The sequence below is a fragment of the Nymphalis io genome, chromosome 17, assembly GCF_905147045.1.
Source record: "Nymphalis io chromosome 17, ilAglIoxx1.1, whole genome shotgun sequence".
Classification (NCBI taxonomy): domain Eukaryota; kingdom Metazoa; phylum Arthropoda; class Insecta; order Lepidoptera; family Nymphalidae; genus Nymphalis; species Nymphalis io.
The window spans coordinates 62391-89583 of record NC_065904.1 but is presented as its reverse complement, the minus strand read 5'-3'; the positions used below and the strand labels follow the sequence as shown (position 1 = coordinate 89583).

General features: G+C 40.1%; 2 protein-coding genes across 3 annotated transcripts; one reads left to right on the top strand and one right to left on the bottom strand.

Annotated features, from left to right (window-relative positions):
* Positions 1-3688: 3688 nt before the first annotated feature.
* LOC126775007 (tafazzin) lies at positions 3689-20009 on the top strand. The gene is made up of 5 exons (XM_050496717.1): positions 3689-4166; positions 6506-6631; positions 15181-15329; positions 16278-16561; positions 17121-20009. The coding sequence occupies exons 1-5, from the start codon at positions 4052-4054 to the stop codon at positions 17365-17367; spliced, it is 921 nt and encodes a 306-aa protein (XP_050352674.1). The 5' UTR covers positions 3689-4051; the 3' UTR covers positions 17368-20009.
* A 3315-nt stretch (positions 20010-23324) lies between these two features.
* Positions 23325-26579, bottom strand: LOC126775150 (enhancer of mRNA-decapping protein 3). 2 transcript variants are annotated; one of them, XM_050496937.1, is made up of 5 exons: positions 26122-26579; positions 25797-25948; positions 25601-25726; positions 24873-25033; positions 23325-24248 (listed from the first exon to the last, which is right to left on the bottom strand). In XM_050496937.1, exons 1-5 carry the CDS (start codon positions 26274-26276, stop codon positions 23397-23399), a joined length of 1446 nt encoding a protein of 481 aa, XP_050352894.1. In that variant the 5' UTR covers positions 26277-26579; the 3' UTR covers positions 23325-23396. The 2 variants fall into 2 exon arrangements, with proteins under 2 accessions (XP_050352894.1, XP_050352895.1); XM_050496938.1 differs by lacking the exon at positions 25601-25726.
* Positions 26580-27193: the final 614 nt, after the last annotated feature.

Below are 27193 nucleotides of genomic sequence, written 5' to 3'. Positions count from 1 at the left end.
TTTTGTAGATCGCCAATAAAAAAAGATTTAACAAGAATAACGACGCTTTATAATTAAAACTTCTCATAACTATGCTGGAGTCGCTAGATAAGTAATTATACTTATTATTTTAGCAGTTATGCGATCTGGAATTTACCAACGTTATCAATGAATGGCGCCAATATTGAATGATTGCTAATTTGATAACCTAAACGTATACTAACCTTATTATTAATAGTTGCTCTTATGCACGTGCTTAAAATTCAGTCATACCATGCACTAGACAAAAAATGTTTTTCCGGTATAAAGTTTTTCTTGATATTAACTGGTAATTATAATACGTATGAAATTTTTTTTTTACTTGAGAAACTGAATATTATTCACATACTTATGTTTGTACTTTTGACTCCGTGAGCAGAGGGGTTGTACTCGGTTCTTGTCAGAATTGGATGCCCCCCAAAACTCCTAAGGATAGTGCAATCGTTCCACGAAGGTATGGAAGTCACCGTCCTGCACAATGGCAACGCATCCACGCCATTCGACGTACGCCGTGGTGTTCGTCAAGATTGTGCACTGGCCCCCATCTTGTTCGGAATATTCTTCTCGGTGCTTCTGAAGGTTGCTTTTGGAGATGAACAGCAAGGCGTCCACTTACACACGCGAACCGATGGTAGGCTGTACAACATCTCAATGCTCAAGTCCAAACGCTACAGGGAGGACCTATTTGTAGATAGTCTCCTCTTCGCTGACGACGCTGCCTTCGTTGCTCATGACCAAGCTCAACTCCAGAGTCTAATAGACAAATTTGCCAGAGCGTGCGACCTCTTTTCAATGTCCATAAACTGCAAGAAGACCGTTATTTTAGCGCAAAGATGTTTAGGGTAACCAGTGACCTTGCTTAACGGCGCACCTTTACAGGTGGTTAACAAATTTTGCTACCTTGGTCGCATTTGTTGAGCAATCTCTCGCTTGATGCAGAGATCGACTTTCGCATCGGCAAAGCAGCCTCTACGTTCGGGAGGCTCTGTTCAAGGGCTTGGGATAACAGACACCTTACGGTAAAAACGAAAATGCTTGTTTACCAATCATGTGTCCTAAGCACACTCTTGTATGGAGCAGAAACGTGAACAACGTACGCAAAACAAGAACACCGACTAAACACATTTCACTTGCGCTGTCTTCGGAACATTCTGGGCATCACATGGCAGGATCGCGTGACAAACGAGTCTGTTCTAGGCGAGGCACAGCTGCCTAGCATCATGGCCATTCTCAAAAAAAAACGGTTACGGTGGCTGGGACACGTGCATCGAATGGAGCAGACCCGTCTTCCAAGGCAAATGCTACTGGGAGAGGTTGTGGATGCAAAGAGGTCTGTTGGGCGGCCTATGCTCCGTTACAAAGATTGCGCTAAGCGTGATATGGTTGCGTTTAACATCCCTAGCAATCGATGGGAGGAACTGGCAGAGGACCGTGCCAAGTGGTGACGCCTTATTCACGAAGGTCAATCAAAGCATGACAATGACTGGTTTAAACTACTAAAAGAAAAACGCACTAGGCGTCATGAGCGGGCTTCAAACCCCCGCCCATCTGGGGGCGCATACACTTGTCGGAAGTGCGGCCAAAGGATCCTCTCTCGCATTGGTCTTTTCAGTCATGAACGCAAGTGCCTTCGCGATGCCGCTTAAATCATCTGTCAAAGATGCAAAGGCCTATATATATGTTTGTTCCTACCTGCCCGTCCCGACTTGCCACGTGTTATACTAAGGTAAGGTAAATAATGAGATTCGAATACGTATTGTAGCTTACTATCTCTTCAGCCGTATTGCGAATATGTCACACACGTGACTGTCTCCTATCCCTTTATCTCCTAAACCTTTTGTCCAAGTGCAGGCATAGTCACCGGATATCCAGACTGATAGTTAATGTAATTGATCAAAGGCTACACTTCTAAAAATAAGCAACATATAATCATACTATGCTTATATCACTTTTTGCACTATAAACTATCAAATGTGAAAGTTCCGTAATAATCGCAATCCGATTCGCTATACGGAAACAAAATCCAATATATAAAAAAAAACTTATTTAATTTTAAAATGTAGTTCCGACTTACCATAACTATCTTAGTTTATATCTTAGTTTTTGTTTTAAATATGTAAATAGGTTCACGGTTTAGTTGATCATAGGACGGACCGCGGCGCCCGCACGTGATCGCGCTCTCGTCCGAAGCATCAGTTAGGTACGCACCGCACCACTCAACGGTTTTATTGCTGGGGTTTCCCATTGCACTCTCAGTTCTTTGTAAAACGACCGCGTACACTCAGCGCAATTATTATGTTACAATTTGTATACTATTAGTTCTTATCAACTTGTATACTATTATTCTTATAGATTGGAATATTATTTAGACGCAGCTATGTTTGAAAAAAATATATTTTCATAAATGTGTCCATTTATTTTTCCACGCTTTGTAAAACATAGGATATTATCAGCTACGTAGTTATGTTTACTAATTTCCCTATGTTTCTGCGTCACATATCGCCGCGCGCATATAGATATATATATATATATATATATCTATATATATACACAACGCGCATGAGAACGTTTTGCGCTTATATTGTCCTCATTAATTATGGAATAATTTTATAGTTCATTACAGCAAAAACTGATACGTTTCACGAGAAAATGTAAGTAAAATTATCTGATATCAAATAAATATAATGTATTATAAAACATTTGAAGACGACTGTACGATATCCCACATATATGTTAAGTATAAATACAGGAAAACCCAGTAAGAAACAAAACTCCTAAAGATGCACACCTTTCTCGCTCTGCTGGTGTTGTGCACATGCGCATACTGCGTACCTGTTTACCAAGAACCCAACGTGGCCGACGACCCCGAAATCATTTACGACCTTAAGGACCTGTTCCCTGAAAACGAAGAAACTGCAATGACCACAGAAATAACAAGTGTGAGACCAGCATTATTAAGAAGACGCTTGCTCGTTCAACTCAAACCGAAGGAAGCGTATTCGGCACACGACGTGGAGTATGAGTTTAATCTTTTTAGAAGTGATGCGTGAGGCGACTCACTATTTATTTGTTATGTATCAATGTAAACATCCTATTTATATTTGTATAAAATTAAGACGTCTCTGGTATTAGTTACAATTATTTAATAAAATACTGCCCATATATTAAAAATATTATTTCATGTTACATAAATATATTATTTCAAAAAAAGTAAATAATTAATATTTTCAGGGTCAAAGGTCGCATAAATCAATTTTTCTTAAATATCTCGCTTCTTATGCTTTGTATCGTGAGCAAAAATGTATTTTTTGTGATAAATGCATGAGCTTTGATTTCTTTATAAATTTTATTTCAACCTATTTTTTATATGCTTACCCGTTTTTAGATATGAGATAAAGCGCGAAGAGTGTGGAGCCTAGCCACATGCCATAGCGCAATGTTAATCATGAATCTCAGTTTATGTTACGGACTTTAAGCTTAATTTTGTTATTTAAAACTTATAAAAATCATAATATAATTTAGAGAAATATTGTTTCATAATAGCATGGTAATTATATTTTAAATAGAAAGGAAATTATATAAAACAACATATTTTATTAATATTTTTTTTAAACAATCATTATAAATTCTATTACAACAAGTTAAGTTTGTTCTAAGAATAATCCTTAAATATTATTGATTGTACCAATTCATCCTTATTTGAAACTTGAGAATATATAATCCATCAAAATAATCGCATTTAAAAATATTTTAATATTATTAATAAAATGTTGTGTACCATGTTAGATTTAAATTATATTATATTATCGTGTAGCAACACTAATACCGACCGTCATGTGAGTTAGTAGTTTGCATTGTACTTCATCTTTTCAAGTAATGTCATTGTCAAATGTCACACAAAGTGAATTAAATACGAATGAGCAGCAAGGTTGCACAAGAACGTGAGGTGAATGGACGTGAATTTAAATTCATGATAAAATAAGCAAAAAATCAATGTTACTGTAATGGTTGTGAGTGGTGCGCTCGTGCAAACATGGCTTACGATATCGGGTGGATCATCCCGCGCCTGCGGAACCCGGGTCGGCTGTGGTACTGTGCCAGTTCCATCACGGTGGCAGTGGTCGGTTTGTTCAGCAAGTTAATTGTAGGTAAGATTCTTAAACTATCCCTATTTCAATTACTTTTTTAAATGACAATAATACATAGGAAATTTTAATCAAAATATAAAATATATTAAAAGGTAACAAGTATTTCTAAATAAATATCTTTACATCAGCAAAAACTGATCTACCCTGCTTACGGTGCATATCTCATTAATATAAAGTGTATCAAAACTTATACTATATAAATGTAATTTATCATACAATTTTCTAATTTAGTCATTATTACCTCGAATCAAATTTTTAAATGATGATGACCACAAATAACTTCCTTTGTCATTTGAAACTTATTAGTGAAAAACAAATTGAGCAATTGAAAATGTTGACTCATTTGATATAGCATATTATACAATAATTCAGATACCACAAGCGAAGCTAATGTATTATCTGATGTATTTGTTGCTTGTATAAAATGTATTGTTATATTAACTTTAAAAATAACTCCCAAGATGGACAATGATTAAAATTTAATTATTTAGGGGAGAGTAATAAAAAAAGTCAAGTATATGTATCATATTATATGAAACATAAACTTGTTATGCTTAATTTTTTGAGAAAAATAAAATGTATGCATGACAATGTAAACTTATTGTAAGTTTAATACAGTTGTTACTTAAGCATACTGAGTTGGAATTATGAACCTTAACAGAATTACATTAAAACCCAAATAATAATGTAAATGATTATTTTACTATAGCAAATGAGAAGTAGTAGTTATGTTTTAATAGTATTTTTATATTTAATAGTATATTATAGTTATTATTATAGTTTTAATAGTATATTTATATTTAGAAGGCAGATTAGCACTGCCCATAGATATGGGGTCTGCAAAATGTATTAACTATTCCTTCCAATGGGGTAAATTGTATTACATTGGCTCACTCACCATTCAAACCTGGTCGTCTCTTACAATATCAGCACTATGCCCAGATGTAATACATTTCTTTGACATGTTCTCAGTTAGATTGAATGAATGAATAAGTGAGCCAATTTCTCTTAAAACAGTTCAACTTATAGCCTAGCACTTTATTAGGTTATTGGCTGTAATATATTACTTTACTGTTTCCCGACTACCGAGCACTAAGGAAGAGTATTGACTTGGTATAAATAATGTAATGTATTGCTGTATAAGTTATTTTAATAATTATTCCTGTAAACTTACCTACCTTGCTTTCCTAATTTATAAATTAATAATGAAATTCATATGTTGATAACAAGTTATAATAAATAATTAATCAGGTAGGTATTTATTATTCATATTTTATTGATAATAATTTTTGTTTTTGTAAAACTATTAGAATTTTAAGTAACTTAGTTGGAATAACATCAAGCTTCATTTAATGTCTATGAATATTAAACTTCCTCAGAATTGTATTCAAGGATAAATGCAAAACAGTATATATGATCGCTTTTTACACAATCACTTGAAGATCACCCCTATATATCTACGTCATCGCAGACAGGGACATGTCTCAGCGATGACGTAGATGACGAGCCAGGGCGGGGTGTCGCGGTCAAATACAGTAAAGCGACCCACAACAATTTATACGAATAGATTTTATGTAAATTAGAAATTAAAGAAATATTCATCGTATTTTTAATACGATTTTATACGGTTCCGTATAAATGGCGCCTAAGCCATATATAAAAAAACCGCTAGGGTGCCGACAATAATTTCATCACGTTCAAACGGCTCTTTGGGACTCGCTCGCGTAATTTGGGTTTCTTACTTACTAAAACTCCTGTAATGACTGTCTTCTGGGACAGAGGTGTTATGGGATCGTTTTGTCGTAACGCAACCGTTAACTTCTCCGAGCAGGAAAATTACCGTCTCAATTCCCACCTGCACGGCAGTTTGTGTTACGCACGAATTCGGTGAAGATCGCATCAGATTGATCAGCTAGTGCATACAATAACGCGAGACTACTATCCGCTACCGTCCGCCGTCCGCCTGCAGGAGGAGTCTCATTCATAAGATACCTCGCACGGCCCGGTCTGCTAGTTAGAGAAGTACCATCAGCGACCCGTATGCCACCACCCGCCGCGTCAGTCGTTCGCATTGGCCGAAAGAGCTTCGAAGAATACTTACCACCCATGCACGGGGCATACCAAACAAAAAGATGCATGCATGTCAATAAAAACGAAATGACACTAACCGACGTGTAATTTACACAAAATTATGACAACGTGCTTCATTGTACGCCTCGCGGCCAGTACACATGCGGATGCACGTAGCCTAAGTATATGTAGAATAGTGATTAGTTTATTGGGTATCATTTTATAAAAATATTTATAGACATTAAGGTCGACAACGCCGCGTGTTGCAGAGTTTCTCAACAAGACGACGGTGTACAATCGAGAGGCACTGCTGCGCGCCGTCCAGCGGCCGCCCGATGTGCCGCTGCTGACCGTGTCCAACCACCACTCGTGCTTCGACGACCCGGGGCTTTGGGGTATGACACTGCTATACGCTTTTCACTCTATTGCACAAACTACTAATACACTTAATATACCAAGAAAATTATTAAAGTTTGCCATATTTTATCTTTTTTATTTATCCTTCAGTATTTTTATCTCAATCCAAAATCGTTGCGTTAAATGTAACAGTTATTCAAGATAACGAGATAGTAACGGCGTCAATATTACTATCGTAACGGCGGATTACTGCTATCGTAAATTAATACTTTTGGTAATTACGAATAACATTATTTGCTGTGTACTCCTACAGAGTTAAACAGAAAATTTATATGAAATTAAATGACGACTATGATATAGTTATTAAAAAGCTAAGAAGAAAAAAAAATAAACCAAAGCGAGCAAAGGTTCATAGAAATTACTTAATAATAATCCCAAAAATAATTCTAGTATAATCATTCGACTAATGAAGGTATCGGCAGTGGAGAATGTGATTTTTTCGGAATTTCTTTCGTATGTTAGCCGCGCTCGGCCCAGCTAAGCTTTTAGACTCCGACATGATTACAAACATACTACGGCATTTTTTTATGTCATAGGCGATTTGTTTCAATCATATGAGGCTGACATTTTGACGATGTGCCAAAGTATTTTTTTGTCAGTCAGCTTTTGAAATATATGCGCTCGGCCTCAACTAATTCCCTCTTTTAACTCGTTCTTATTTACTTCCGTGCTTATAAAATCTGCACATAAATCTAGGAAAGCCTCGAACTAAGGACATGTCGGTATTAAAATGATAAAGAAAATAAATACATTTTTCATAAAAATATGACAAAGGACATTAAAATATGTCATCCTACTAGTTTGTTATCACCAATAGCAAAAATATTATACGTTGGTTGGCATTTTCAGATATATGTAAACTCAAATGTGGGTACATTTACTAGCCAGGTTCCAAGATAAGTCGTGTGTTTCGTTTATAAGGGTGCAAATCCCGAGGACATTAGGTCTTGTTTCGTTTCTATCAATTCTCAATAGCTGCTCGGAGAAAAATTGTTGACAGTCTCCTGCCGCGCTTGGGAAGACGCGCCTACTTTAAAGTATCTCCTGGCAGTCCGAAAACGGCCGCCGCGACCGAAATCTGTCGCTGGTCATCTTTGTGTAAATACGTACTTTAGTAAAAATGTTCGATTTGGGCGTCTTTGTGATGAGCGCTAGTAGATTTATATGAATAGGATACAATAAGACTTATTTAATGAATAACATCAGAACATGATCGTTACGTTATTGTCCATGCTAGTTGTATCACATACGTCACACTAGCTGATATAATCGCGTGTCGCGATTATGATATACAGTAATCATCGATTATAATAAATGTATATTATAATAAATACATGACATAAGTATGTATTGTAAAAAGTACACGTAAAAGTTTCTTTAAACATAAGAACGAAGATTAACAACTTTTCAAATTTTGAATGTTACGTGATAAATCAAAAATTTTCCCCAACGAGCATCGGCCGCAAGCAGCGTTTCCACGCGTTCGATATTTCCCGCACGTGTATAGAATGCGTTCTAGTTTCCTGCCATACGATATAATTTCAACATCGCAGTCCATAGTTCATTCGATTGTCGTTTTTCTACGATTTCGATTTCGTCGACGCGGCAACCGACCGCCCTCATTATCTTTGATAAATCCGATGAACCGATCGTCCACCGCGTACGCAGAAAAACAGCGAACGAGTTAATATATATCTGAATATCTGTAGCACATACTTCAAATCTTAAACTGTAATCTTAACTTATTTTAAAATTACCTTGGTAGGTATAAAAGTGCACTATTATATATTAATAGTCTGTTGAACTAACGAGGTGCGTATAAATATCGCCTATCGCGATAATTATAGCACTTTAAATTTCATGGACTCTGTCTAGTATTTTACGAAGACGATGATATGTGTTATGAAGAAAGCAATTCGGTAGTCATTTTACAAGTTTTGCAATTACGTAGCAATTAACGTAACGTAAAACGTGTAACGTAAGCCGCGTGTATGTGTGTGACGCACGCGAACACGAGTCAGGAGGTCATAAACCGCAGCGCGCCGAGAACCGGATAACTTAAACTTGAAGTAATTATAAAACATCTACGGCCTGGATATTATATTACGCATAATACACGTATTATATTTATTAAAAACTAGCTAACGGCCGACATACATGGCAACTACTACTCTCGCGCCACTACACGATGACACGGTGGTAAAAAATAGGTAATATTGATGTCGGGCGATACAGTTAGTGCTGAATGTCTGTACAATCCTCGCCGGTATAAATGACCCGAATACAACGAATTGCGCAATATTGGTGACTACTGAACGGTGTTTTTTGTCGATGAACAAGTGTTATCCTTCGCATATATTAACGAGTGAACGAATCGCCCGCGGTGCGCCGCACAGTGGGTCGTTATCCAAGTTTCATAGACATTCAAATAGTTTTTACAAGTGTCTTTTTATTTTAATTAAAAAAAATTAATACTCCGGCGATAATAATGCCCCTATTTTGACCGTTCTGAACGGAGAATAGCCAACTGTGCTTGAAATATTGTAGTGCCTATGTGTGTGAACATAAAGACCTACTCTCTATTCCTTCACCATAATCCAATAGAACGGCTTTATGGCCGCTCGGTGGGAAAGCCATAAAACACATGTGTAACACTGACTTCTTTATTGACTCGACCCGAGGTTTGAATCCGAAATCAGGACCAATTATATGGTTTTTTCTATAAATTGATCACCAAGTTGACTAAAGGTAGCTGCCTGATCCTTAGCAAATCATAGGAGCGCGGGCTCTGAGGCCTCAAAGAAATAACCACCAATAATGAGATACTTGATATATCATGATTTATAATAATATCTCCGACTGTGCCAGTTCTGGCGAGGGAACTGGCGAACAACACTTATTTATGGTTATGGTTACGAGGCAGATATTATAATAGTGTTATTAGTTCATAAGAAACATTAAGGACCGCACCACGGCAGCGCAATATTGTCAAATGACAGCACTTTGAATTTGTAAAAAAGTAGACGTCGTCGTTGTCGACGTAGAAAGACTAATCTAATTTAGTTTTTTTTATGATTTATAATATATATATATATTATATGCACACCTAGCAGTTCTGAAATGTGACCTCTGTAGTCTCAATTCAGATGACATGTTGCAATTCAAAATGGCGTGCCAGTATGTTGTCTCTGCGTTGACAATTAACAATGATTTACAGATATTGAAAAAAGGTGTGTTATGTAAATTGCTCACGCCTACCTGTTGCAGGAATGTTTACATTTCTAATAAAAACAGAGACAACTAGACCATATTCCAAAGAAAGACCATATGAATATTTTTTGAGAAAATTGGTGCTAGCGCTAGTCGCTTGCCAACTCCCTAGCCATTGTGTTTAAGCATGCAATTAGTCTTCTGATTAAATTTGTGTCTTTTACAACAAAATAGACACTCCAAAAAATGTCTTAACATTTATAAAAAGACTCGCACTTCGGACGAATCATTAGTATGTCAAGAAATCCTCATTAATTCAAAAGGAATCGCAGTCGCAATCGTATATGGTATATTAGGACAAAAGTCGCAATCATGCGATTGCGATTGAAATGATTCATGAAGTCATCTCTATACAAATTTTCAAAACAAAAAGTAAGCCGTTAATGCGGACGAGCAAATGGGTCACCTGATGGTAAGTGGTTACCACCGCCCATAGACATTATCATTGAAAGAAATGTTAACTATCGCTTACGTCAAGATGTTATGTCCCTTGTGCCTGTAATTACACTGGCTCACTCATCCTACAAACCGGAACTCAACATTACCAAGTACTGCAGTTTTGCGGTAGAATATCTGATGAGTGGGTAGTACCTACCCAGACGAGCTTGCACCACCAGTGAAAATACCATACCATAGATAATATTTAATATTTAGGCATGTACATTATCTGTAGTGCGTACGAGTACAATATGTCTATGAAACGGTAATGCCGGCCCACTGCGCGCGACGCCTGTGTGAGCAACGCGCTCAATAAACTATAACACGCTGTTTACCTACTTACATAATATTACCACGCGTGCCTCCAATACCGGCATTCCCACATTTCATCGTATCGTGCTTGAAAGAATGCATACTGTTCTATTATTACATTTTGGTTATTTTCACAGTATTATAATATTAGGGTACCGGCTTAGGCTACAGTATTAAAATTGATTTCATTAAAAAAAAACCTAGTCTGTTGCTGTAAGAACAAACAAACTCGTGTTTTATCGCTGAACTCGTCACGATCGTTCGTCAAATGTTAGTAAGTGATAGATAGGATATAAAAGGATACTCACTTCAAAATAGCGTATCATCGAATGAGTACGCTCTTATAAGCACGTCACAATAATACAGGTACCTAATTAAAAAAAAAACAACACAATCACGACGCGATAATAATTGTATGGACACGAGAAGTAAACTTATCATTCGAAGTTTCCGGCTCCGTCAAAAGTCAAATTGCGTCGAGTCAAGTGTGCGGGAATTATACGTAGTGCACAAATGTGAACGCAAACAGACACTGATAGTTCTTTATTTCCTCATGCGCGGTTACAGACAATCCCTAACCCAAGTTTATCTAACTTGATGAACTTTGGGTCGAGATCTGCAGTCTTATAAGAAAGCAACGAGACGAAGAAGAACGAAGAAAGGACGAAGTGCTCGATCTAATAATACACGATGCATACGTGCTGACAGGGGTCGCCGGTCGCCCTTTGTATTTTAATACACTGCAAAGGTTAATAAGCTAAACCAAGAATGACTACAATCAATCAATCAACAGCCAATCGTTGTCCACTGCTGAACATAGGCCTCTCCCAAGGTGCGCCAAAGCTCCCTGTCCTCCGCCTTCCGCATCCAGTTGGTGCCCGCCACCTTCTTAAGGTCGTCGGTCCACCTGGCTGGAGGGCGCCCTACGCTGCGCTTGCCGATTCGCGGTCTCCACTCTAGGACTCGTCTGCTCCAACGGCCATCGGTCCTACGACATACGTGACCAGCCCACTGCCACTTCAGCCTGCTAATTTTGCAAGCTATGTCGGTGACTCCGGTTCTTTTCCGGATAATCTCATTTCTGATCTTATCCTTCAAAGATACTCCGAGCATAGCTCGCTCCATAGCACGCTGAGCGACTTTGAATTTGTGGACTAGTCCCGCAGTTAGTGTCCACGTTTCGGCACCGTATGTCATGGCAGGTAAGACGCATTGGTTGAAGACTTTCGTCTTCAAACATTGCGGTATAGACGACTTGAGGACTTGACGAAGGTTGCCAAATGCTGCCCATCCCAAGCGAATTCTTCGATCGGCTTCCTTCTCGAAGTTGTTCCTACCGATTTGTATTATCTGTCCTAGGTAGGTATATTCACTAACAACTTCGAGAGGTTTCCCCTCGACGTATATCGGTCCCGGCACGACATGCCTATTGACATGACATGACCTTGGTCTTGTCCAAGTTCATACCGAGACCGACACGCCGGGAAGACTCGCCTAGGCTACGCAGCATTTCGGTGAGTTGTTCCAGCGACTCTGCTATGATGACGATATCGTCGGCAAATCGAAGGTGTGAGATGTACTCGCCGTTTACATTGACTCCATACCTAGTCCAATCCAGCGTTTTGAAAACGTCTTCCAACGCGTTGGTGAACAGTTTCGGGGATATTACATCCCCCTGTCTCACCCCTCTGCGCAGTTGGATCGCCTTCGTCTTACAGTCCTGGATGTGGACAGTCATTGTAGCGGCGTTGTACAGACATCTCAGTACCTCGATATATCTCCAATCGATATGACATCTCTGCAATGAGTCGAGCACTGCCCAGGTTTCGATGGAGTCGAAGGCTTTCTCGTAGTCCACAAATGCCATACACAGCGGCTGATTGTACTCTTCGGTCTTCTGCACAATCTGCCGAACAGTATGGATGTGGTCCACGGTGCTGTAGCCTGATCGAAAGCCGGCTTGCTCTGGGGGCTGGAACTCGTCAAGTCGTCTGGCGAGACGGTTCGTGACGACTCTTGAGAACAGCTTATACACGTGACTCAGGAGGGAGATTGGTCTGTAGTTTTTCAAGAGGGTTTTATCACCTTTCTTGAAAAACAGTACCACCTCACTCCCGCTCCACGTTTCCGGGGTCTTGCCATGTTGGATGACGGAATTAAAGAGGCTTGCTAGCTCTTTCAGGACCGGAGTCCCGCCTGCCTTAAGCAACTCTGTTGTGATTCCGTCATCTCCCGGAGCTTTGTTGTTTTTAAGCTGTTCTAGAGCCGCCCTAATCTCGCCTTGGTCAACGACCGGGAGCTCCTCGGAGTAATGGCGCATAAGAGGGGCGCGCTGGTCATCAATACTGATTCCCACGGGTTTATCCGATCTTGAAGAGAACAACTGCCCATAAAACCTCTCTACTTCTCCGACAATCTCAGGCCTAGAGGTAACGACCCCACCATTTTCAGTTTTAAGTTTTGTCAGACGCGGCCTCCCAAACTTGTGAGCGAACACTTTCGACCCCCGATTTTGCTCAATCGCAGCCTTGATGGCACGTGTATTGGAGCGTCGGAGATCGCGTCGCATCAGCGTTTTTATTGTTCGGTTTAAGGCCTTATCTGACAAAAACGATGGTAGTTCTCGTCGTTTTCTCATGAGCTCGAGTGTCTCAGCAGAGAGTTTTGGTGCGTTGTCTCTTCTCTGTGGCGGAAAACACTTGCGGGATGTGTTTTGCAGTATTTTGACCAGCGTGTCGGTTTTCTCATCAATGTTGCTTATGGTTTCCAACGCGGTGAATTGATTTTGAAGTTCCATTTGGAACTTTTCGGAGCCTTGAGCAGCTTGGAGCATGGTAGGTCGGAGAGTAGACCTCATCATTCTCGATCTTTCGGCTTTTAGGTTGATATTTAGAGTGCCTCGAACCAAGCGGTGATCACTTCCGGTATTAAACCTGTTGATCACTGAAACATCTCTAAATATGTGCCTTTTATTCGAAATGATAAAGTCTATCTCGTTCCTTGTCACGTTATCGGGGCTTCGCCAGGTCCACCTCCTCTGAGGCTTCTTTTGAAAGAATTCATCAAAAAAAGCCCCTGCGCTTCGAGAAAGTTTACCAGCATTTGCCCCCTGTGATTTCTGCAGCCCAAGCCGTAAGGTCCGACTTTCGATTCACCGCTATCTTGTACTCCCACTTTAGCATTAAAGTCTCCCATAACAACATTGTAGTGGGCCTTCGAGGTGTCGTTGAGGGCCTTTGCGATGTCCTCGTACATCGCTTCGACCACATCATCAGAGTATGTCGAAGTTGGCGCATATACCTGTACGACCTTCAGGGAGTACCTGTCGGAAAGTTTTAGGACAAGGTACGCTACCCGGTTCGACACACTACTGATTTCCACAATGCTGCTAATGAGATCCTTTTTGACTAGAAAACCGACACCACCCTGGGAGAGGTTATCACCTTCGCGGAAGTAGAGTAAGTTACCGGACTCTAGAGTTATCGTGTCCTCCCCCTGTCTTCGGACTTCAGATAACCCCAGTATATGCCAGTTTATATGACTTAACTCTACTTCTAATTCGGCGAGGTGATGGTCCAGCCTCATCGAGCGTCCATTATACGTTGCCATGTTCAGTCGTTTTATACGGTAGCCTGCCGTGAACCGGTGATTCTTAGCACCTCCTGCCCTGCCGATACCGCGACCGCTACCTTGGTCGGGCCTAGCGGGCTTGCCGGTAACTGGGGGCCTTTTTTTGGGCGCATCTGCCATTAAGGGAGGGGTTTGCCCATACTCGCCGCGCTGGGCAGGCGTGTTGGCGAGCGCAGTAGGGGGGTAAGATGTTTATGGGAGGGGGGACGCTGCTGCCCATCCCCCCTTTTCCCCGTCCCTCAGTCGCCTCTTACGACACCCACGGGATGAGATTGGGGGAGTACTATTCTAAGCCGGTACTCCACGGAATGACTACATCGAATACTAAAAAATATGTTTTAATTAAAACACTTATTTTTACCAAAACACTGTAAAAACAGAAGAACCAAACGTAGCACGCTGTAAGCCTAAAATAAAAAATGCTACAACTAATTCATTATTGCCGCCAATTTGCCAGTTTAATATATATGCATAGCTGGCAGTGTAGGGCGTTATATATCTTTCATGTATAGCACGTAGGTCATCAGTCTTACTAAAGAAAAAGAAAAAAAAATCCTATTAGCACTTTAGAATCGCCATAATAAACAGGTTCGGGATGTAAGTACTACTGATAAGAAGCGGCTAGAAACTCGGAAGTTTCTCTTACATCAGACGGTATGTGTTGTGCTCTTATATCGACGTCGCCTCGTCTTCTATTATTTTTAATACGCTGTATATTATTACAGTTAGCTCACTCGATTGGTACCAGATATCGTTACTAGGTAGTATTCAAACAAATCTAGGAAGTAGATTAGATTTGAGATTTGTAAGTACGGTTCAAAATTTTATTACCAAATATTAAGATAATCAATCAAATCATATTTTTCTACAATCGCAGGGGTGCTGGACACGGGTACTCTGCTGCGTGGCGCGCGCATGCGCTGGTCGCTGGCGGCGCATGACATTTGCTTCACGAACGCGCTGCACTCCGCATTCTTTGCGCTCGGGAAGTGTGTGCCCGTCGTGCGCGGAGCTGGAGTCTATCAGGTACCATTTCAGTTGGACAAAGACTTCTTTATACTAATATTATAAAGGTAGAGAGTTTATTTATTTGAAATTGTTCGTCGAATCTCACGATCTGTCAGTCTGATTTGAAAAAACCTCTATCTCAATCCTTTGGTCTACTGTAATCCCATTTCCTCACACAAATTTTAGGCGTAATTGGGGCAAAAATTGTAGTAACAGTAATTTCTAAAAAACGACATTGCTTTTCTTTACCCATTTGCTTTTTCTATTCTTTAAAAAATATTAAGCGTAGAGACATTGCTGCTGCGAGGTATAAACGGTGTTCTGGAATGTTATGCTGATGACTAAGACGGTGACGATTGGTGTTTGTACATAACTCTAAACTACATCCTTTGTTTCGCAGTCAACTTGTTGTGTTCGCGATTGTTGTGTGCTTATATTTTAAATACCACATTATGAGAGATAATATTATGTGTACAGCTTGTTGATCGACTTCACTGCATAAGCAACGCTACGATTTTGGTTTCAGAGACCGAGACGATACGGATACTTAACTTAAAATAAATATATTCAAATTGAAAACACATTACACAAAATACAAAGATATAAATATTCAACTTTTACAAAGTAAATGTTAACCTTCGATCCCTTACACGGAGCGAAGCGCTCACGCGACGTGTTACGAGCTCCATCACTTACATAATATTATTGTTACCGTTTTTTATTATCCTTGCTAATCAGTAAGTAATCACTTAATTCGACAAATTTTATCTAAAATACTACTATCTCTAAATTCTTATAATAGGTATCAAACGCTCAGATAGATCACATCGAAAAACCCTCCACCCTCATCATAATCGTCCATAGATTCTTAGTTTGTCGTTTCCTTCCAAGCCGCTCGCCGGTCAAAACCCCGACCGATCTGTCTCCTCGCTCCTCGATCGTTATGTGTACACTGTCCGTGTCCAGCCGGCGATGGACTTCTGCGTGGAGCGCCTGGAGCGCGGCGAGTGGGTGCACATCTTCCCCGAGGGCCGCGTCAACGTGGAGAAGGAGCGCATCCGCTTCAAGTGGGGCGTGGGCCGGCTCGTGGCCGACAGCGCGGCCCGCGGCTGCGCGCCCGTCGTGCTGCCCGTGTGGCACGAGGGCATGGACCGCGTGCTGCCCAACACCGAGCCCTACCGCCTGCGCTGCCGCAACCGCCTCTACCTCGCCGTGGGCGAACCCATCCGCCTGCACGCCCTGCTCGATAAGTACGACTCGCCTTTTGCCATGACCACTTTGTAGGTACTACTGCGTGTCGGTGTGAAAGAGAACCTCTCTGCAATGATTTCAAGACTCTCACGCACGCACTTTTCAATGTGTAAAGTTAAGTACGGTTACATGCTCCATCAGCAACGAACACCCTAAGGGTCCGTTCACACAGACCGGCTCGGAGAGCATCGGCCTGCTTTTTTCTTTTCACACAGACCGGGTCGTATACGCTTGGAATTGGCCGGAGCGGAGCCGCCAACTATTTCACATCGACCGGCTGGAAGAGATCTGAAAGCGGGTGCGAGCGAGAAAGAGCACGCAAGCGGAGCCGGTCGGCTCCTTTTATTACTTCACACGAAGCGCGTTCAGGCATTTTTAATGACAAAAAAGGTGCAAATGCAAAAATAAACTTTACTACAATCACTCAAAACACTGTTTCCAACGTGATAAAAATCTGCTCTCCTCTCCGAGCCGGTCTGTGTGAACGGACCCTATTGATCACCCTACTACTGCTAACAATAAAAAAACTTTACAAACGACTCATTCGATCGGCCGCAGGTTGAAGAGCGCGAACGCGTCGGAGGAGGAGACGCGGCGCGTGATCACGGAGCGCATCCAGGACGAGCTGCTGAAGCTGCGCGAGCACGCGCACGCGCTCATCCGCCGCGCGGTCGGCGCCGACGAGCCTCCCGCGCGCAACCACAACCACAACCACAACCGCAACCGCAACCACAACCACAACCACCACCACCACTCCGCCGCCGCCGACCAGCACGCCGACCAGCACGCCGACAAGGACCTGTGAGCCCGACCCGTCGCTGCGGTCCTGTCTGTCTATTGTTTCTGTGCCGACTCGATCCTCTGAGCGATCGTGTGACGCGTGCGTCGAGGTTTATACGACGCGATGATAGAAGATGGCTTTTGTTACGGGGGAACGATAGCACGTCCGGGCCGGCCCCGGTGTGCCCGGCCCGGGCGCGATTTTATATCAACGTTCGTCGTAGTGCGCCACGTGAGGTTTTTTATATTAAGTTTCTAAATAGAACAATTAACATTTTATACGAATCTTTACATTGTTATGGTTTACAAAGAACGTTTTCATTTTCCTTGATTTAAACGCAAAAGTTGATTGCGCACAAGCAGTTTATGTACCTATATGGATATGATGTTCGAGAGTTATACAATTATTTTGACGTTTAAATAAAACAAGAAAAAATAAAACAAGCGAGCGGCAGCTAGCTCGGCTTCTACGAGTATTTTTTAAAGTCATTTGAAACCTAGGGTAATGTCTTTTTTGAAAACATTTTTAATATCTTGTAATGTTAAAATAATGAATTCGGTAGTTATGGCCGAAGCATTTACTTACTACATATTCTCTTGTGTTTGAAGGGTTTTCCTATATTGGTGTTACGATCGTGCGTTCTGCTCGAAGTGAGCGATAGATGTATGATTCACTTAGTTAGATAAGCGTGTTGAGGGAAGGCGCAACTTATACAGTTGCACTGAAACTAAAATATTCATAACAAAACTTATTTTTTTGACAAAATTGGTGCAATGAACTATAATATAATATGATATGCAATATACAATACTAAGAGATAGTAGAGTGCACTGTGCTCGGTAGCCGCGTCTGTGTTGAGTGTTACCAGTAAGAAATGCCATTGCAAACATTTTAACGTTGTCGCTCTGAAGTTGCAGTTTTTGGCTCGCGGTGGTCGATGCTTCGCTACATTTACATCACACGGCAACTCAGTCTTCTCGTTAGGACCAGTCTACATTCAATGTTTCCTGTTAATAATTTTTGTTATTTTATTTATACCGTTCAAGTTATATTGCTTACTTTAGCGGGTTTTGTAATTTATTATAATCGCAAATAAAATTTAAAAAAAAAACAATTTTGGTATTGTGCAGCTAATAACGAGTCAAAGAAATCAACAAGAATTGAATTGATTCGACTTATAAAATAGTTTTATTTTCTAATATCTCAATGGATGTAATTGTTTACGTATTTATATAATAATATATTTTTGAGAGACAAACGCTGGCTCGGAGCCGAGTTGAAATGTTTGTTTAGTGCGTACGTGATAACGCGAATCAATGTTTTCTACCTGTAGTGTGTGCTTGTGTGGTGGTCGGTGTTACTTGCTGTTGGTATTAGTCTCAATCAGTATGAATATATTTATAATATGTTTCAATATGAAAAAATCGTATTTATTTTTTAATTTATAGTTATATATATAATTTTACACAATATTTATTATATAGAGCGCCTACATTTCAAAAAGTTATATAATATGAATAAAAACAATATTTTAATAATTTGTCTTCTTTATACATTTTATAATAATTTGGAAAGATAATATTAATGAAGAATGTATTCTTCGTTCAGATTGTAAATTAAGAGCTTCCAGTGAGTATCCTCTTCTAGAAATAATGTTTTGATAACTTTATACACAGATCTAGCCACTCGTGTCATTTACATTCTGTATATCTTCCTCGCCACTACTACTACTACAACTAAAACTGGAATTATACAAAGTACTACCCGTCGAAGTGTAATAGGTCGTACATATAACTTACTTTACATCATTTATTGACTTCTATTGATCTGTAATGTGGAAACTTGATTACACAAAAATTAACTTATTCTGATGTGTAACACTGTAGGTTGTATGTGTGTTGGAGCGGAATTAACTACTAGATGTACGTCGTCAACTGTCGGTGAGCCGCCGTCGCCATCTCATGACCAAAGACTGTTCGACTTCACTCGGAGTGAAAATAATTAAATCCAATAACTAATAATATTATTTTTGAAGAGATCATTATATTCATTCTTAAAGTTCAATGTTAAATTATAGGTATATAATTTAGGTAACTTACAAGCTGTTGTACATATCGCTGTGATGTTAAGTATACATATGTGTTGTGATCATGGTCGGCGGGGGGGGGGGGTTTAACTGCGCATGCGCGTCCGTCTCCTTGTTTGCGTTACCAGTCGATGAGTTGACGGCGTGTTGCGAGGTGTTCATGTAAAGACATTTGTATAAAAAAGTCTTCCGTCTCGATATTATTTAGTTGTGTTATAACACTAAAGCACTACTTTACGTTTTCATACAACTTCGTAATCGACTAAAAATACATAACCAAAAAAATCGGCTGCTAAAACTTAATATTATTATTTAAAAATAGGATTGTTGACAAAGTATTTACGTGTACCGTAGGGAGGCGTAAGTTATGTGAACGTGAACACGCGTCGCCACGGCGCTCGCGGCGACCTCGGTAGCGAGCGCTCGTGAGTCGAAGTTTAATGTAACCTGTACAAATTACCAAACTGGACTCCGACCCGATACCGAGTGTTTTCTTAACCGCGGTCCGGTTCATACCCATCTATGTTCTGGCCGAGGAGTGTTTTTTGAGACTATGTATATTTTTAATAAATAAATGAATTTACAACTGTGTTTTATTTTTAGTAAGTATTAAATAGCATGAAACTCACGGACTGGTATTGAATGAATCTATTCATGTAAGAATAAAATCCGCCAAACGAACTCCGCATTGCCAGGCATTCTGGCGTATACTTAAGGAAAAGTTGGAAAACATTTTGAATTTTTGAATATTCCACAAAATAAAACAATTATTAATAAATTAAGCTCAGACCACTGTGGTCACTTAGCATCATTTAACTTTGATTAAAAAAAATACAAAAGATAGTGTTTGTTCCTTTGACCACAAGCCGTATAGAGAAGTATAGTAGTATAGTAACAGCCTGTAAATGTCCCACTGCTGGGCTAAGGCCTCCTCTCCCTATTTGAGGAGAAGGTTTGTGGCATGTGGCAGAATTTCGATGAAATTAGACACATGCAGGTTTCCTCACGATGTTTTCCTTCACCGAAAAGCACGAGATGAATTATAAACAGAAATTAAGCACATGAAAATTCAGAGGTGCTTGCCCGGGTTCGAACCCACCTTCATCGGTTAAGATTCACGCGTTCGAACCACTGGGCCATCTCGGCTTATGGCTTTTGTATAGAGAAATTAATGTAATATTGTGGCAAGTCTCCCATACATTTTTTTTTTTTTTATAGAATAGGAAGGCGGACGAGCATATGGGCCACCTGATGGTAAGAGGTCACCAACGCTCTTAGACATTAGCATTGTAAGAAATGTCAACCATCGCTTACATATCCAATGCGCCACCAACCTTGGGAACTAAGATTTTATGTCCCTTGTGCCTGTAATTACACTGGCTCACTCACCCTTCAAACCGGAACACAACAATATCAAGTATTGCTGTTTTGCGGTAGAATATCTGATGAGTGGGTGGTACCTACCCAGACGAGCTTGCACAAAGCCCTACCACCAGTAAACATACCTTTTAATGTGATTCCCAATATTTTATATAACACCTTGCTTAAATTAATTAGAAACAAATTCAACGCCATATTCACTTCTAAAACAGTTAATAAACAGACCTTCTCAAAATTCATTGACTGGGCAACTATTGTAATTTACAAAAGATTGTACGAGCTTTACAATGAAATAACGTACAATCATAGTGCTCTGCTTTTGCTAATTATGTAAGTAACTATTCAAAATTATTTAAAAGTGTGCTCTTTGGCAAAATCATTACACATCAAAAATAAAATCAAAAATGCACATGATAAAATAAAAATGACATGGAATATTATTAATTGTGAAACTGGTAGAATCAGCAGTCGCAGCTCCGAAATGTCTGTTATTAGTAACAACAAAGTCATAAGTAATGATCGGGAAGTTGCTTCTGTTTTTGAAAAATTCTTTGCCGACATTCCAATATTGACAACAAAGTCCCTTATTTCTTCTCCAATTGTGCAGAGTCATTGATTAAAGAAAATGTGAGAGAATGTAATGCAACTTTAATTTCACTAGTATAAGCACTAATGATATAATGAGTACATTTAAGTCATTAAAGATCAAAAAAACTGCTGATCTATCTATATATGATCTGGTAATTCTACAGACCCCGATAACTTTAGGTCAATTTCAATATTGCCAACCCTCAGTAAAATATTTGAAAAAAATATTCTAAATCAATTACTTGCTCACTTTAACAGAAACAATCTGCTTCACAGAAAATAGTTCGAATTCACGAGGGGTCGCTCAACAACTGACGCAGGTATCGAACTTATCAAAAATATCTGTGAAGCCTGGGAGGAGCCGCAGTACGCCTTAGGGATTTTCTGTGACTTATCTTAAGCCTTTGATTGTGTTCAACATGATACTCTGGTCAGGAAATTAAATCACTATTGAATTAGAGAAAGTGCGCTCGAGCTTTTGACTTCTTATCTTAACAATAGAATTCAGAAGGTCGACATTAATGGGAAAAGATCTCCTGGGGTTTCAGTCGGTATGGGGGTCCCTCAGGGATCAATCCTCGGACATTTTCTATTCCTCATATATATAAATTACCTCCTCTTTTTTGTAGGCAACAAACATGACATAGTGTTGTTTGCTGATGATACCTCTTTAGTTTTTAAAATTGAAAGAAAACAAATACAGTATGACGATGTAATCAATGCTCTCTCTGATATAGTACATTGGTTTAGTGTCAATAATCTTATGTTAAATAATAAGAAAACAAAAATTGTAAAATTTAGTACACCAAATGAAAAAAATGTAAAAGTCGATGTACTTATCAATGGCGAGTCAATGGATCCAGTTGAGTCTACTACCTTCCTTGGCCTTACTGTTGATGCCAATTTGCAGTGGGGCCCCCCATATTGACGGATTGGCGAATAGACTAAGCTCAGCAGCTTTTGCGGTTAAAAAAATAAGATTATTCACCGACGTTAATACGATTTGCCTTGTATATTTTAGATATTTTCACAGTATCATGTCTTACGGCATTGTACTGTGGGGTAATGCTGCCGCAATCAATACGATATTTGTGCTGCAAAAGAGGGCTATTCGCGCAATCTATAACCTAAGAGCTAAATTTCTAAGACAGAAATTCAAAGAAATCAAAATATTAACTGTTATATTATATAAGTCTTAACTATATTATGTAATGTTATGTATGTACGGATAAATATTAATGATTTTGTGAGAAAATGTGATACTCATAACATTGGTACAAGGAACAAACACAAATTAATAACTCTCGTTACTCGACTGCATAGTCAGTAACTCTTTTGTGAGGCAATGTATACGGTTCTACAACAGGATCCTAGAAAGCGTTCAAAATGCCTCAGTTGCTAAATTAAAAAAAAATGTAAATGAACGTTTGTGTGCTAAAGGTTATTATACAATTAATGAATTTATGGATGATGCACACCTTGGGAATGAGACGATCGCCGCATGGTTATTTCACTCTCTTTTCTTTTTGTAAAGGAAACATGACAAATGTAAAAAAAAGAAAACCCGCTAAGTTTCTTTCGCCGGTTCTTCTCAAGGATGGGTGTTTTTGTTTTCCGAACCGGTGGCAGTTTCTGGTCTATCAATAAGCAAGTGTAATGTTTCAATATTGAATAAATCAATTTAATTTGAACCAAACCCAGGTCTACGGGCTACCACTTAACATCATGCCCATTTACCCGTCCGCCGTCAAATCGATACTTTTATTAATGCATAACTTTATAAGCGAAATAACTTTCGCCGGAACTATAAATGTGAACATAGTTCCATGATCAAATTCTGCTCCCGTAGTGGATATGATAATTGTTAATAAATAATGAATAAACAACAGGATTTAATGCGGTGCGACAATTAATATTCACATTCTCTAGGTATAAAAATTTATTCATCTTTTTAAAATGCACGTTCTAATATATTCACAATATAATCGTTCGATGCGTTTCAGTCGAGCGCCAGCACCGAGGCGGCGCCGAAGGGCGGGCGGTACGCCACGCGCAGCTCGCGGAACAGGCCGGCGGGCGGCGCCACGTTGGCGAGGTACACGCGGCCCAGCGCCGGCGGCAGCGCGGCCGGCAGCCCCGCCAGCAGCGACGCGCGCGCGCACACGCCGTCCCAGCCCGCGGCCGGCGGCTCCAGCGCCACCACGGCCGCGCGCGCGCCGCGCACCCAGTCCAGCGCCGCCGCGTGCCGCTCCTGCGCGTCGTCCAGCAGCGGGTCGTACAGCGCCAGCAGCACCACGTCCGGCGCCGGCAGCGCCGCCGCGCTGGCGTGCGCCGGCACGCCGCCCAGCGCCAGCGCGCCCAGCTCGCGCCGCAGCTCCGGGCAGTCCTGCGCGGCCGGCCCGCTCGCCAGCAGCACGTGCGCGCGCACGCCGTGCGCGGCCAGCACGCGCGCCGCCTCCAGCCCGCAGGCGCCGGCGCGGTGCGCGCCCGCCAGCACGACGGCCACGGGCGCCTGGTGCGCGTTGCGCGCCTCGAGGCGCCGGCCGCCGCCCGCCAGGCGCAGCGCCACGTCGGCGGCGGCGCGCGCCAGCAGCGAGTGCGCGGCGCCCAGCAGGCCGCAGCGCCGCATGGCGTCCCAGAAGTCGCGGCGCAGGCGCGGCGCGGCGGACGGCACGCGGCGCCCGTCGTCGGCGCTGTACACGACGGGCCCGCGCAGCTCGTCGGGCAGGCGGATGGCGGGCAGGGCGGGCGCGGCTCCCAGCACGTTCTCGTCGTGGCGGAAGCGCGCCGCGTCGTCGGCCGCGCGCACGACGTCGGGGCGCGCCGCCGAGCGCATCTCCTCCCACAGCGCCTGCCACGTTGCGTTGCGGCCTTAGGGAGGCGGTCGTATCGTGCTCTCGTCGGAGAGAATATAACTCGGCCGATATATTCCCAATGATTCGAGTCGGAGCCTCGAGAGGGGAGGCCGCCTTTGCCCAGCAGTTGAACGAATTCAAAAATTGTCATAATATAAAATAGTATGTCGATAAATTTCAATACTCGTTGAATATTGATAAACTATTCGACATTTTTTTTTATTATAAAGTATATTTATCAGTTTTAACAACAAAACGATTAGTTTTTTTCAGCCAATTTTTCCTGCGTAGTTTAGACTAGGAAATTCACATATACCGACTGTTATTTTACCTTCTTATTATATTTGGGGAGACCTTCCCAGACGTCGCTGAATTTAGCCGACAGATGACATTGCCGAGCCTAAACTTTTCTAAAAAAATTATTTTTGTAGAAAAGGCAATGTCATCCGTCGGCTACTTTCAGCAACGTCTTCAGAGTATATTCAAATTTTTTTACATTCAATTTTAATGTAACACTACAAATATTGAAACTTATTGCTCAATAATAATTAAGACTATATAAGATGATAAAAAATAGAAAACAGTGAATGTAGAAAAAATATTTTCACTTTATTTCTTACTTGTTTGTCAAAGAGAGCGAGATTTCCCTCAAAGTCAAAGTCATCGTCGAGAGCAGGATCGGCCATATCTCCGAAACAAGCCTCGTTCCGACGTCGTGCTTTCTCATGAAAGGGGCCCCCGGTACGACCTTTGGGTGTAGAGCCAGCATTACCATAACTACCTGAAAAAGTACAAATAAAATTATGATTGTTGTATTTCCCCACGACATTAGAATTTACCAGGATCCGCTATTACACATAGCTACTGATATCTTACCTCTGTCATCATAAATAGCAAACCAGTGGTGCATAGTTATATATTGCACAAAATATATAATTTTTTTGCAAAAAATTCATAATTAAATTGTCAATCTAGTTTACAAATTATTATATTTATAATTAAGTATTTCAATATTTTATGTAATGTAATGTAACAGTCTATTGTTTTCAGGTTCATTAACACCCAAATTTTTAGGCTATCATAACATATAGCAAGTACCCATATTCACATATAGTACAGTACAGTAACAGCCTCTGAATGGCCCCCTGCTGGGCTAAGGCCTCCTCTCCCTTTTTGAGGAAAAGGTATTATCCCTTAATACCTTATTCCACTTTCACATGACATTACCAATTAAAACTCGGCACACTACACTATGGTTGGTTGGTATGCTCTTTAAATTGAAACTGTAAACTGACTGTTAAGACACTTGTAATGTTGATAATTCAAATGAATGAATTTCAAAACTCACCAGAATGATTATTTTTGTTATTTCTTGTCCCCTGTATGTCTATAGGTTTGCTGCGAGTGGGCACTGACAGTGGACCACGGGAAGGTGCACTCTTATTACTAGTATTGCTTACATTTTGCTGATTACCTACGAATCATTATCTTTGTATAAAACAAACTACATGCAATACTTAAATACCATTAAGTCGGGCAGTTACCTGAGTGTGATGGGTTGGCTTGTAAATTTTCACAAACAGTAGCTCTTTGACCCTTTTTATTATTTTTTGTTACAGCTACTGTACTGTGGGTCTGTTCAGCTGGTTTTAACCTTGCTTCCTCAATTATTTTTAGATCTTTAATATCAGCTGCGCTACGAATCAATAAATTTTACTTTTACAAAACATCATGCTATACTATAATAAAACTAGAATGACATTGTTAAAAGCATGCTTAAACAATTTTTACTTCTTAGTTAATGACTTGTTTACAAATAGTATGTGTTATTAAAAAAATTCAAACTTTGAATTATACTATGAAACTTACTTTAAAGTTACTTGTGATTTTGGGTAAGGAAAGCCATTCCTAAATGCTTTTGTCAGTGTGATCGTGGTACCGTCGGCCTCTAATATTGTACCCTGATAGCAGCCCAATGGGTCACCACAGTTGACGGACACAGCGTAGCCAATCCACTTTGACATTTTTACAACTTAGTTAAAAATAACAGTCAATTCAAAATTTTTAAACATCTGTTTGTATTACATAAGGTTTTTAATATTTATGTGGCAATTGAAAAGTATTTTAATAAATGCAAATTGGTAGGTACTACTTTTCTGTTTCTCTAGTAATTCGTAAAATAACATGTTTTTCGACAATTATAACTAATGACAGTGACAAACACGTGAAATAAGCAGCAAATTGTCATAACGAGCTGCCAAACGTAATGCTTAATATTTTTAAACATACGGCCGAAATCGAAATTAATATCAGCATCAGGTCTTATTTTGATAACCGCTGCAACAGATAAGTGTTACCATATCATCTAATTAGAAATCTTTAATTCCCATCTATACCAACTTAGGATTAAATTTTATGAAATATAAAGTAAAAAGGTAGGTATATTTTGTGTTAGGATGTTTGCTTACGAAAAATGACTGAATACCAGACAAAAATAGACAAACAAGGAAAGGTTAACTTTTGTTGGAAAATTTTGATTGGTTTCTTTATTTTATTGATGTACTCAGACTTGGGCAAAATGTTATTAAATTAATGATTTACGATTGCAACGATATCATTGCAATCATCACTCCCGACTATGGAAATGCTCTGGAGCATTTATTTGAATTATTAACTTTTTATTTTTTTATTACTTTGATGATTACATATTGTAATCGTAATCTTTAATAATCTGTTTGCATATTGCCCAAGTCTAGGTACACTTACAATATACATGTACAAGCTGACTGATTTGATATTTTGGTATCGATATTAAATAGAGGCTTTCGTCCAGCAGTGGACGGCGATAAGGTGAAAAAAAGTATATATATTAGATTTTGTCATCATACAAATGCATTTTGGACTCACTAATACAAGACAATTATACTTTATATCTATTCAT

Bases quoted from the DNA above. Each gene is read 5' to 3' on its own strand.
- LOC126775007 (XM_050496717.1), top strand. From the start codon at position 4,052: ATGGCTTACGATATCGGGTGGATCATCCCGCGCCTGCGGAACCCGGGT. The intron at 4,167-6,505 runs GTAAGATTCTTA...CGCGTGTTGCAG, and splicing joins GTTCAGCAAGTTAATTGTAG to AGTTTCTCAACAAGACGACG. The intron at 6,632-15,180 runs GTATGACACTGC...CTACAATCGCAG, and splicing joins CGACGACCCGGGGCTTTGGG to GGGTGCTGGACACGGGTACT.
- LOC126775150 (XM_050496937.1), bottom strand. From the start codon at position 26,276: ATGTCAAAGTGGATTGGCTACGCTGTGTCCGTCAACTGTGGTGACCCA. The intron at 25,949-26,121 runs GTAAGTTTCATA...ATTGATTCGTAG, and splicing joins AAATCACAAGTAACTTTAAA to CGCAGCTGATATTAAAGATC. The intron at 24,249-24,872 runs GTAAGAAATAAA...GCAACGTGGCAG, and splicing joins TCGCTCTCTTTGACAAACAA to GCGCTGTGGGAGGAGATGCG.